Genomic DNA, 13,178 nt, shown 5'->3' on the forward strand with positions numbered 1-13,178 from the left:
GTTTCTAATGGTTATTTTTAGGTTTTATCTAAAAAAAAAAAAAAAAAAAAAAAAAAAAAAAATCCCATAAACTAAAATTAGTGTGCTAAAATTATCTTGATGGCTCTAGGTTTAAAAAAAAAAAACCATTTGGACTACAAAACAACAATTAGTCAAAGTCTATCACGTGGACTTCAATCTCCAGCGCAATTTCATTTTGAAACCCTTAAAGCTCCATTTCAAACAAAACACAAAAACAAATCAATGTAAATACCCTATTACGTGCAGTTAGTATTCTTCATTTTTGCTGATTATAATGCGCAATTAAGCACTTCAGCATTAGCGCCTATTCACATCCCAGCTGTCCACCTGTCTGAGGCCTGGGAAAAGACCTTGGCGCTGGTTCACGCCGCGGCGCCGTCTCTGTAAAACACGCACTGCACGAATGAAAAGGGGCGTAGAGCTGCTCCTCGCACAGCCCGCGAGCTCCAGGCGCTCCTAATAACGTGCTATCAAAATAAGACCCCCCACTTTCTCTTCTCCGTTTGATCCTGTAAGTGAAACTGTGCTAATAACGCGACGGAGACCATCTGGACTCTTCGTTAACCCCTTCCACAGTGATTGTTGGTGCCATTAAGTATTCTTGAATTAAACGGCGCCTTCACTAGGAATCAGCGTGATTCGTTGTTTATTGTCGATCTGAATAAACTGTAGAATTCACGCCCTGACACGTGACTGAAAAATATCTTAGCCTACATTTCTGGAAAAAAAAAACACATTCCCATTTCGAAAAATAAACAGTGCCTTTCTATCAAACACCTTCAAAGGATTAATGAAATAACAATGACTTTTCAGCAATATAAATCTTAACAATTTATTTAAATGTCACTCCATACAAACCCAGGTTATGCGGGGTAGAAATAATCCTTGTAAAGAATTTTTTTTCTTTCCTTAAAACAGATAAACATATAACTATATACATTTAAAATCTTAAATCAATCCAGATATTTTTTTCCTCCAATTTTAGTAGTTATTAAAATATGTTCATCAATGTCCCATATTCACAGCATTTATAAACTTTTATGTAGCCTATTTAATCTGTGAAACAAATAATCCATATAAAAATCTCAGATAGAATGTGTGCTCCTAGGAAACCTTTTAGAAAATCTCTAAATCACCGAGAGTTTTATGTTGTAGGCATTAAATTCCAACTGTTTAGGATTAATACATTTCATATTAAATTTTAGGAAATTAAAAATATATAGCCTACCAAATGAATACAAAATATTTTCCCATATATCCCACAACAGATACTCATTGTTCTTGCAAAAATATTCAAAATAAAAGGAAAGCATAAACTGTATTTTGCAGTTAAATTACAAATATTTCTAGAAGCTAATCATGAGTATAATCTAGTCCTCTGAACCACTGACAGCTCTGCATCACCACCTAGTGGTGTTATAAGGAATCACAGATTTGTTGACTCGGTTGTACATTCTAAATATTCCTCAGGTAAACTGGGCAAATCATTTTATATAATAACATATAATGATATTAACAATAATGTAACAAAGTTTACCATTTTATTTCAAGAGTGTAAGTAAAATAAATGGCACTTGCGGCGAACATCACAGGTGACAGGACTTGTGCAGGTTTATGTAGTAATGAACAAATGCAAACAGGTAATTTAGCTGTTGAGTTTTTCCGTTTCGTTTGGCGTGGCCACTTCGTTAAGCTCATGATGACCTTCCTCCTCCCCTGGTACCTGAAACACATTCACATTTCCTAATAGCACGACTAGACTGAGTATAGTTTAAAATACTCAAACTGTCTCTGCATACTGTACATACAGTGTCCCATAATTCATCACTGCACATTAAGCAATAATGCCTAATAATTACACTGTCAAAGACAGTCAAAGAATCTTTGGTTGAAACTGTCTTATGGAATACAGCATAAACTATAAATGCTAAAAATGATATTAAAAAATCTTCACCTCCCAGTAGAGTCCATCCTCAAAGCAGTGAGTATCAGGAGGAGCACCGTAGATGGGCAGCTTCAGAATGAACCCTGAGAAAAACACAGGCATATTTTGTTTGATCTGAGTTCAATAAATCACAACATACCTCGCACACATGTATAGCCTACACAGCAAAGCATGAACAATCTAGAGTTGTCATGATGATAAAATTTTGGCTGATGATTAATTGTAACTGTAATTTAAGAATTCAAGTTGGAGTTACACAATAAAAAATTATGATTTTCTTTAAAGCTTTGTAAACAATCACTGAGCATTACTCTTACAAAAATTAACCATGGTTTTACTACAGTAAAAGTGTAGTAACCATGTTTTTTGGCGTATTGATTACTGTATAACCACAGTTTTATTACAAATACCATAGTTAAACTATAGTTAGTGTAGCAAAACCATGGTTAATTTGTGGTTACCATGGTTTAACTATAGTAAGCATGGTTTTTGGTTTTTATTTGTAGTAAAACCATGGTTCATTTTTGTAAGGGTAGGGGTGTAACACTACACAGAAGTCACGGTTCAGTACATACCTCGGTTTTGGGGTACAAAAGGGTACAACAGGAAATGTATTTTTTCATTTATTTTGAACAGACAGAAGTGCTACATTTATGTAGCATGAGCAGTTTATTTTTGATTTGAATTAGATTGTATTATTTCAAGATTTAAAGCAAAAACAGAATGGTCTAACTCTAACTTTGTGAAATTATGCTACATCAGACAACTGCACAAAACAAAAACAGCAGACTGACTGAAAGAAAATGCAAATTTATTCTCTGACAGCAGGTGGTGCTTGTGGAACAGCAGCAATATACTGTTTCCTTGGTTACCGCTGTAAAGAAAGCAGCTGCACTTATAAACATATATACTAAGGGGCTGTTGAATGCTTGAATCTGATTGGCTGATGAACGTTTGAAGGTGTGCAAAAAGTAGTTTCAGTCACAAAATAACCCAATTATATAAAAGCCCCTAACACCCCACAAAATCATTTCAGTTATTTCAAAGGTCCTTACAGCCTACAACAGCAAAAGAACCAAAACCAAAAATAACACTGACCAAGCAAATTAATATAGTAAACAACCAGATAAAAACGCCAAATTATTTTCATGTTTAACATGTACAGAAAGCATTCTTTCTCCCACTCTCTCCCATACAAACACACACTCTCACACGAAAACACATGCACAGAAACATGTTCAGTAAAATATTTCAGCAACTTAAAAGCTACCTGTCATTTCTTACTAGTGAGGTAATAGGATGCTTTTATTTAAGCAGATGAACTGTAACAGTTTCGCTATTAGTAAAGACGCTGCTGCTGAACACTGTTGAGAGACACATAGACTAATTCTAACACACTTAGTCTCTCTCTCTCTCTCTCTTGCTCTCTCTCTCGTGGGATGAGATGCATAAGAAATTAATCCTACACATAAGACCATTTTAAGGACAAAAACCTCACTAGTGTATTGAAATATATCATCTGAATAATGTGTTAAGGTTTGGTCACCATAGTATAATTGGAATAATTGGCTCCGGTCTGTTGAATTATTAGAAAATAATGTACACCTGCTTCAAATCGTGGCCACATCACCACCTTGGGTGTGCATTATTTTCTAATAATTCAATGGCTCGTCATCAATTATTCCTTACTTATGCAAGGAATAAAATGGCATCAAATCTTTTCTGAAGATAGTTCCCCTCAGAAACACATTCATATAACTTAAGCATCTTAAGCATCTTTGGCCTCTGTTAGCATCCTGTTTGCAGACTTTGTAATATTTCCACACAAATTGCATTTTGGTAAATGATTGCAACACAGTTTGTGTGCAGTTTAGGGGCTGAACGACTTCTGATTTTTTAAAGTCAACTGTTATGTGATGAAAGTCAAGTCAAAGTCGACTAGTCGCTGATGACGTCATTAATGAATAAATAAGTCTGGAGCTGTGACAAACCCCTTGTGTACAGCTATGGCATAAGACACAGCGCTGCCTACATGGCTATTGCTCCTATAACAGCTAATTTTTATCAGTTCGTTTGCCTTAGGGTCGTTTTATTTCTCACAGATTTCTGTTCGTTCTAAATCAGATATAGATAAAGTAGCACAGTAAAGATTACATTTATATGAATGCATTAGTGAGAGCGATTGCGTGTGTGAATTCTACATGGCAGCGTCTCTCTAGTAGTAGTGATGCTGTGGGATTTAGTTATAAAGAAATATATGCTTGAACTTTTCAGTTTCTAAGCTATTTTATTGAGAAATTACAGAACAGTTTTGACTGTACATTTCCGCGCTCAATGATTCTGTGCGTGCATGATCTGCACGTGACGTACGAGCTACTGTCTGTGGCCTATGTGTGTGCGATACAGTGCAGCAGCGCATTAGATTAGAACAGTGATTAACTTACCTGTACAATAAGCTGTTTAGGATGTGTATTCTCCCGTTCAATTTCGAGTATCCAGTAATATAATCACACATGTCTTGTGGAGCTTTCGGAGTATACATTTATTTTTAATTTTAACTGTTTGGAAACGGAGCATAAATGCGGAAGTCCTTCAAAGATTTCTTATCCTGTTGCGCCCTCTACAGGACCAGCGACTAGATGACGTCAAGCTTAAAGTGTCATGGCAGAGAATTGAAGTCGACTAGTCGATTAGTCTGTGTAACCCCTAGTGCAGTTCCAGAATAGAGAAAAATAAAATAAATAAAAAGCCAAAATGAAACTATTTTTTTTTTTTTTTGATTTATGTGTGGTCGACTGTCTTATCTCTAGAACCCAAAACTTTCCCACACTGATTTAAAACAAGCAGGTGGTTCTTCGAGCCCTTGCGTGCCATTTGAACTCGCCATTCTTGGGTGCTTTTTATTTCTTATTTGTGCATCCTAGTTTCCTTTCCTCACTTCCTTTCCTTTCTCTGTATCCTCGTTCATGACTTTTAAGGAAGCTTCCTCGCGTCCTCATGGTGCAATTAGAAAATTGAGATGCCCTTCAAGATCAAGCACCCCTTGTTTCGGGTTTGTGCGTAGATCATCTCTTCTTCTGCTCTTTCCTGTTGTGACAGTTAGCGTTACATTACTGCCCCCTTTTGGATTGATCGCCTATGACTGACTGTATTCGTTGTCTGACCGCATGAACCGAATCATGAAGTCCGTACCGTGATGGTTCAGGACGGGTTCATGTACCGTTACACCCCTAATGTGCAAAGACTGAATGTCATTTATTACAAAATATTTCTATTTTCTGTTTTGTTACTGTTTTTAGTATATGTTTAGTCTGTATTCCATTCACAACCATTTAACCAATCCAAACTGAATATATCACAGTGATTATTATTGTTGTTGTCATTGTTGTTGTGAATATTACAATATTATTATGCAATAATAATATATTTCTGTCCTAAATTGATGATGAAATGGAAATATTTGCCATTTTGCAATTAACAAAACATTAAGCTCTATGCATTTTGCCTTGTTTATGTTTTCAGTGTGTGGTGCAAATGTTTCGTAACTTTTGTATATTTACTTCAAATTCTCTCATTTGAATGGCACAGTATGATAACAGTGGTAAACTTAAAATAGATCAGATCAAATGATTTGCCTAGTGGAAGCATGCACTCACTGCACTTTCCAACTTTATACCCACCTGTAACTAGACCACCAATCAGAGCCATTCCTAGTGTGACAACCAGAGAAATAGCCTGAAATCCACCCCTAGATTGAGCGTTCCATTCCCCAGGTTCACCATCAGCGAAAACTCTTTGCAATCTGTGTAAGATGGGAAACAGAGGCACATATGTGTCAGTTCTCATACAGAATTAGTTCTGCAATATTTTCAGCAACAAAGCAAAAATATTAACCTTATTAAATAACAGTAATTAACATTAAATATGAAAACAATTCAAACCATCATAAAATAATAAAGTGTAAATTCCATATTGTTCCTAAGCAATTAAAATAAATATACTGTTGTGTGACAGATGTATTCATGGACCAAATTAATAACACAATCACAAATCATTAATTATGGAAATATTTACATATTTATTAACTACTGACTTACCCATTTCCATATACGGCTGGAGATGCCAGGGCAGAGGTGACGGCACCCACCACAGCTCCCAGAACCCCTGGCATTCCATGCAGGTTATGAATGCCACAAGTGTCCTGGATCTTCAATTTTGATTCCAAAACGGGCTAAAAGAGCATAAAACAACAACAAGCATGATACTGAGGCTTCTTGTGGACGTTCACAGTTATGTGTCAAAGAAGTGTGCTCTACTAACCGTGAGGTATTTGTATCCCAGTACTGAAATAGTTCCAGCTAGGAATCCCACAATCATAGAGCCAAAAGGAGTCAGCATCATCTCTCCAGCTGTTCCCACAGCAACACCACCAGCCAGTGCGGCATTCTGAATGTGCACCTGAAAATGACAGAGGCTCGTATGAGGGTTTGTAATGTGAAGTTTGTAACATAATATCAAAGATGGCCACAAAGAGATACTCACCATGTCCAATTTGCCTTCTGGGTTGACTAGGGCAGAGAAAGCAAATGTAGCCAGTGTGCAGGAGGCCAGAGAGTAGTAAGTGTTCATGGCGGTTCTGTGCTGGGGGTCCCCATAATTTGTAATGGCGGAGTTGAAGCTGGGCCAGAACATCCACAGATAGATGGTACCTGAGCAGAACCAAAGTTTTAGAGGATTGAAGACTTCTAGATGACTTTTAAGCTAGAATTTTTAAGGTATGTAAGTTATTCAAGTGACTCACCGATCATAGCAAAGAGATCAGAGTGGTAGACAGAAGAGTTTCTGTGTTTGCTCTTGTCCAGGTTTGGCCTGTACAGGACACGGGTCACCACTAGGCCGAAGTATGCACCAAATGTATGAATGGTCATGGATCCGCCAGCATCATTGGCCTATAGATACCATTGACATTTACATTTTTACTGTTATGATAACACTCATAAATGTTTGGATACAAATATGTAAATAGTTTTTGAACTGCTTCTGCAAACTTCAGCTTATTTGTATTAGTTTTCTCTGTGGGTATTTAAAGGGGTCATGAATTAAGAAATCAAGTTTCAGAACTGTAAATATCCTTGTTACTGAAATAAAAGCTTTTATTGACACCAGGCCCAGCGAACGGCAGATCCTGGAATGTACCTACCTATGATAGGTTAAACACCGCCTCCACAGAAGAATATCAACACCTAATTATGTAGCCCGCCCACTGATTCGCGCATGACATAGTAGGGAAATAACATAAGTGACGCTAAACCGGATCAAGCAACCAAGCAATAAACATGCTGTTGAAGATTGCAAAATATCGTGCAATGCCTGGTTGTGGAAGAACACAGTTGCTGCATAACCTCCCTTCAGATTCAAATATTAGAAATGTGTGGTTGAACTTTATTTTTAATGATGTTTCAGCTCATGTGAGTAAAACATTGAGTGTTTGTTCGCTTCATTTCACCGCGGATTCTTTTGTAAACAAGACACAGCTCGAAGCTGGATTTGCAGAAAGACTGATATTAAAAAGCAATGCTGTGCCGTCTATATTGGATTTGACAGGAATAGTGCAGCACACTTATGTGAGTAAAAAATATTTGAACTATCATATGTGTCATTATCACTTTGTTAGAGATCACTTGATATGTCCTAATTATCTTCAATGTTATAACAAAATTCAAAAAAGTCACAAAATAATAACAACATAGCCTTCAAAACAGACACACAGAAAGTTAGTTAACTATGGAAACTGTTATCCAATCATAGCAGTGAGCATTTACTTACAAGTCTTCAATGCAGTACGCCCATAAAAACTGAGCATTTCTCGAGCCGGCCTCAAAACCAGGGTAGAAAATAGCCTTTTACTTATTGATTTGGATGTTTTTGAATGTAAAAACCACACGAACATCATAAGTGGACCTCAGACAAAAGTATAAAATAATAAAAAAGCCAGTTCATGAACCCTTTAAATGTAAATGTAAATTAAATGTAAATGTGAAGTACTCAAATGTAATCTAGTCTTTATTATGCATGTAGGAAATATTAGAAGCTCATAATATATTGGTACCATTTCATTTAACAGTCACGATTACAGATTTTTAAAATTTCTTGTATCAGTCGATATTGGATATTCAATTGTGCAAGCTCTATTTTTACATTTAGATCACCTTTTTTAGAAAAGTAAGTTATTTCTGTGAAAATCAAATTTAGTAATAATCTTAAAATTCCAATGACATTTTTTCTGGTGCTTTTGTAGATAAACAGATTGTGTGTTCACACTTACCCCAAGGATAGTAAGCAGGATGAACTCGTTGACGGCGAACAATGTCACCTCAAAAATGGCCATTACAAGTAGCTGCACAGGACTGGTCTTCCCCAAAACAGCGCCAAAAGAGATCAGCACAGAACCCGTGCAGAAGTCTGCATTTATCATGCTGCAGAACAAACATATTCACTGTGAGTAATTATAAATTCATTAGTGCATGTGCCTGTGAGTCAGGGGCTGCACAGTCTAGTCAGCTGCTCAACTGCCACGTCCACTTGGTGGTGCTGTGTTCAGCTGCAATTCACTTTACACACAAGGCCACAGCAGCAGAAAATGTGAAGCCTCACCTAATACTTACACAAATACAGAATTTTATCTGTCCTTTTTTCATTAATTACCTTTTCCTGAAGTGATTAGACCAGGGCTGTCCATACTCTGTCCTGGAGGGCCGGTGTCCTGCAGAGTTTAGCTCCGACCCTAATTAAACACACCTGATCCAGTTAATCAAGCTCTTACTAGGTATAGAAACGTCCGGTTAGGTGTGTTGAGGCAAGTTGGAGCTAAACTCTGCAGGACACCAGCCCTCCAGGACAGAGTTTGAACAGCCCTGGATTAGACTGTTGTAGCCCATTTTTTCTTTGATAACAAATCTTTATTAGCCACTACTCCTGCTGGCCTTCAGACATCAGCAGTCTCTTTAAAATACAAATTGCTGGATGTAGGAAACAGAAATGTAAGTCTGATATGTGTGGTTCAGGTTTTACCTAGTCACGCCAACGTGGATCTTGCCATGGTGCATGCCGTGGAAAAAGCCCTGCATAAGTGTGGCCCACTGTAGGGAAAAGGCTGCGATGAGGAAGTTAAATCCGACACTACTGAACCCATAACGCTGCAGAAACGTCATTAAGAATCCGAAGCCCACGAAGATCATGACATGCACATCCTGGAAACCTAAAACACACAGTCAGTTAGCCGTTTTCCTATTCTTCTCCCTCACATTTCCATAGTTTTACATTTTAATAGTCATTTCATAAACTGTAACTGCGCACTGATATGTGTGTAAACACATACAGAAAGATGTTTTTCATGATGCGGGTACTTAGCAGCACCATTCAGGGCCAATTTTACACTATGGGTATACTGAACCCAACATTAACCCCTGTGTTCTTCCTTGTGTAGTCCCATTCATTCACCTATTTCTCTTCTTTTGACACAATTACACTGTTGCCAAGCAACTGGCCATTGACCTGGGCACCAATGAGGATGGCACAGTCTCTGTGGGCAACTGTCCTACATACCTTTCACACTCACTCTTCTTTGGCACTCCATAAATAAGTCTATGAACTCTATGTGTAAGCTGAGTTTACTGTAGGACAAATCTTAAAGTCTTAAAAATGGATAGTTAACTAGTTAACCCAAAATGATACTAATGTCTCTCCAAATCAGCATGAATTTATTTCTTTTTTTATCTCTTTGTTTTTTTATGGTCCATACAATAAAAAGTCGATGGGGTCCAACAACTTTGGACCCCATTAATGAAACCAATAAGTGCACTGTGAAGCAATGTATTTGCATCCATACAAAGCAGACAACCTAAACTGTGATCAGCAGAGACCTCTCAAATAATTACAATACATTATAATTTATTGTATTTGTAGACATAATATATAAAAATGTGATTGATCAATCGTCGTACACCCCTGAATGCAGATTTTTCTTATGTCACACCTGTTGTGTATGTGTCCAGCTGTTGAGCAGTGACAGTCAAAACAGATGCGACCACACCCAAAAAGGTGAAGATGCATATTGTTAAAGATTAGTGACTAAATAATGTACAGACAAGATGTCTTTTACAAGACCAGTGTTTCCCACAAATATATTTTACTTGGGCGGCCGTCAATACATCTGGGCGGCCCACCAAAGTAAGGTCTATGAATAGAACACATTTATGCCAAGCAATTGCTTATGAACTCAAGTTGATGAATTATGAAAATGTCTACTTTATGACCTTTATATATATTATGTTTTAGATAGTTGTAAAAATGCATATTTTATCTCTCATCTGAAGGATCGGCCTGCAGTAATATAGAAATTTCATAATAAGAGTTCAGGGGTTTTTCTGGTTTGTTTATAATTAAAAGTCACACGTTAAGTTTTTTTTTTTTTTTTTTTTTCTGGGCATTATTGGTATTTTGGTAACACAATAAATTGTATTTAATATAATTTCCATTTAATTCATAGTAAATTGCTGTTTCTAGCTGGGATGCTTCCCCACAGGAAGAAAAGTCAAAGAACATCCTTTGACATATGTTACGCAATATATAGGTTTGACTAGTATCAGTAAAATCTGTGTCCCATTCACTGAGAGAGACACTATATGATAAAGCAAGGAGAACTCTACCATTTAAATGCTGTCATTTTGCATAATTTACAATGAATAATAATTTATAATGAGCATGTAATTAAATGTAATAGTAGCTAATGTAATTATAAAAATCACATATAATTTGTTATTTGTCACATGTAGAAGACAATTTTTGTGCCGTGGGTAATAGGAGGATTTTCTACCTGTCTACCACCGCAAGTATATTTCAAACCTGTGGAAAGACAATAAAATCAATTTGTAGAAGATTTGCCCCTTTATCCTACCTGATTTATGAAGAATTCTGTTAAACCTGATAAGTGAAGTCTGTGAAATCTGTCATGATTTATGTGAGTCACATGTAGGTGTGTTCTGGGCTTGCAGTGCAGACACAATAATGGAATGCAGTAAATTTAATTAAGTGCTTCGCACAAATCTGGTGCTGAGGGTAAGTTTAGTGCAAGATCAAAGGACGAGACAGTTTTAGTAAAGAGAGATGGGTGGGAAATCAATTACGTTTGAAATTTGCACAATACAAGCAATAAATCAAGCTTTTAAAGACATCAAATTCTGCATGAAATGTAAACATGCTTCACTTAAACCAGTCAGACCACTCAAACACAAGTTACACAATTTAGGCCAATGTTCATCTGCAGTTCAACCAATCAAACACATTCTTTGGTTATCAAGTTAAAGACACCACATGTGTGTTTCTACTGGTGAACTCAATAATTACCCAACTGCATGATCATTATAGTTATGTATATTAATATGTTCTCAACAATGAGTGCTGAACATAAAATCCAGCCCTATTTTTTCATTTAAAAGTGTCACTTACTAGGATAACGATAGTAGAACTCATTCTCATAATCATGTCTAGTAGCACTTTGGTTTTTGTTTGCATTCCACAGCTTGGCATCAGTGTCTACGTTATACTCCACCAGCGTTCCAAAGAGGATGATGAGGATGACTTCCAAGATGATGCATAACAGCGGCAGCCGTAGCCTCATGTTAGTAGCCTCAGCCATGGTGCTTCCCTTTTGCCAGTATCCTTTGCTCACTCTCTTTCCCCTTTTCCCCCAGAGGTTTCTGGAGCAGGGCACAGGGCTCTGATGAGTCTGGAGGCAGAGTGCAAGAGAATATTAGCTCACACAAGTCTTTTTATTGTTAGTTTGGCCACTTGATGATCTTGGTAACGCCCACCTGCTCTCTCAAGTCTGCTGATTTGCAGCAGTTCTGAGCTCCTCCCTCACTTTTTTGCTCATGAGGTGCACGAGGAGTACATTTTGGGCCAATGAGAATATTCAAGTAAAATGTGAACAATGCTATTATAACAGAGCGATTTTTTAAACAGGAAGATCAAAGAGATCGTAAAAGATTTGTGTGGATAGATGAAAAATTAATTTCTGGATTTTTCACTGGAAATGGGAGGCATAAAGTGGCTAAGTGTAAATGGGCTCAGTGTATTGAGGTCAATAATAATCGCTGTGCCATTAATATTGCCATTGGGAGATGTAAATAGAAATCTAAAGGTGAGGCATGTCTCATATTTGAACATGGTGGCACATGTTTTATCCACATTTAAAGCAGTTAAACATAACAATTACAAACACACATTTTTCCCCCCACAAGAACTTTTTTTTCCCAGGATTTACTTTCAAACACATTCCACAACCGACACATACATTTTGAATTGACAAGGACATGAACTCAAAACCTTCAGTATTGGTTATGATTGATGAATAGTATCTGTCTTTGTGACAGATGGCATGTCAGCTAGAGATTGGATATGAAACTGCAAGTGACATAATGACCTGAACTGTTTGCCTTAGATATACAATTAAAAGCAGCTTTACAAATCCACTGTCATATATATATATCCACTCACACACAAAAGTTTGGCAAGATTTTAAATATTTTTGAAAAAAGTCTCCCATATATATTTGATTAAAAATAAAGTACGAATGGTTTTATTGTGAAATATTATTAAAATTTAAATTGACAGTTTATATACAGTATATTTTAAAATGTAATTTATTCCTGTGATTAATTTTCACCAGCCATTACTCCAGCTTTCATAGTCATGTAATCCTCCAAAATTTTGAATGGTAGTGTCTATATATATATATTATATAATAGTGCAAAATATTAGTAAACATACATGTGTGTAGGCAGGAGTAACACTAGAAAATGTAACATGACATTGTCAAAACCAGCAAACATCCCACTGGCTGGTTTAAACTGTTTCTAAATTCACAGGAATCATTTACACTGTGATGTTTATACAACACCGTTGATAAAGGCCTACAAAGGAAATCTACTAATCCAGAACTCAGGCTGACAAGGGCAATTTAAAGGAAAGCATACAAAAAAAAGAGGGTTTAATCCCTTCTTGCACTCTTGTGGCTGAAGTATGATAATAGGATGAGAAGTAATTCTACTCGCTTTGGAAAATAAATAAAGAAACTTTTGAGTGTTACCTCTTTGTGTGAATGTGTTACTCCCCAAACCACCAAACTGACGTCATCAGAGAAGGAACATCA

At 36.7% G+C, this 13,178-nt stretch overlaps 1 protein-coding gene across 1 annotated transcript; it reads right to left on the reverse strand.

Annotated features, from left to right (window-relative positions):
- Positions 1-839: 839 nt before the first annotated feature.
- Positions 840-11,778, reverse strand: rhbg (Rh family B glycoprotein). Its single transcript, XM_019073603.2, has 10 exons — positions 11,474-11,778; positions 9,038-9,224; positions 8,292-8,442; positions 6,768-6,915; positions 6,509-6,675; positions 6,287-6,424; positions 6,064-6,197; positions 5,647-5,768; positions 1,976-2,049; positions 840-1,744 (listed from the first exon to the last, which is right to left on the reverse strand). The coding sequence occupies exons 1-10, from the start codon at positions 11,661-11,663 to the stop codon at positions 1,667-1,669; spliced, it is 1,389 nt and encodes a 462-aa protein (XP_018929148.1). The 5' UTR covers positions 11,664-11,778; the 3' UTR covers positions 840-1,666.
- Between the last annotated feature and the right edge of the window lie 1,400 nt (positions 11,779-13,178).

Source organism: Cyprinus carpio, chromosome A16 (genome assembly GCF_018340385.1).
Source record: "Cyprinus carpio isolate SPL01 chromosome A16, ASM1834038v1, whole genome shotgun sequence".
NCBI classification, from domain to species: Eukaryota; Metazoa; Chordata; class Actinopteri; order Cypriniformes; family Cyprinidae; genus Cyprinus; species Cyprinus carpio.

What these genes read in the sequence shown, in the direction of transcription:
- rhbg (XM_019073603.2), bottom strand. Translation starts at nt 11,663, where the DNA reads ATGGCTGAGGCTACTAACATGAGGCTACGGCTGCCGCTGTTATGCATC. An exon ending in TCCTGCTTACTATCCTTGGG is followed by an intron (nt 6,916 to 8,291) that starts GTAAGTGTGAAC and finishes TGGTATCTATAG; the next exon opens with GCCAATGATGCTGGCGGATC. An exon ending in CAGAAGGCAAATTGGACATG is followed by an intron (nt 6,425 to 6,508) that starts GTGAGTATCTCT and finishes TGTCATTTTCAG; the next exon opens with GTGCACATTCAGAATGCCGC.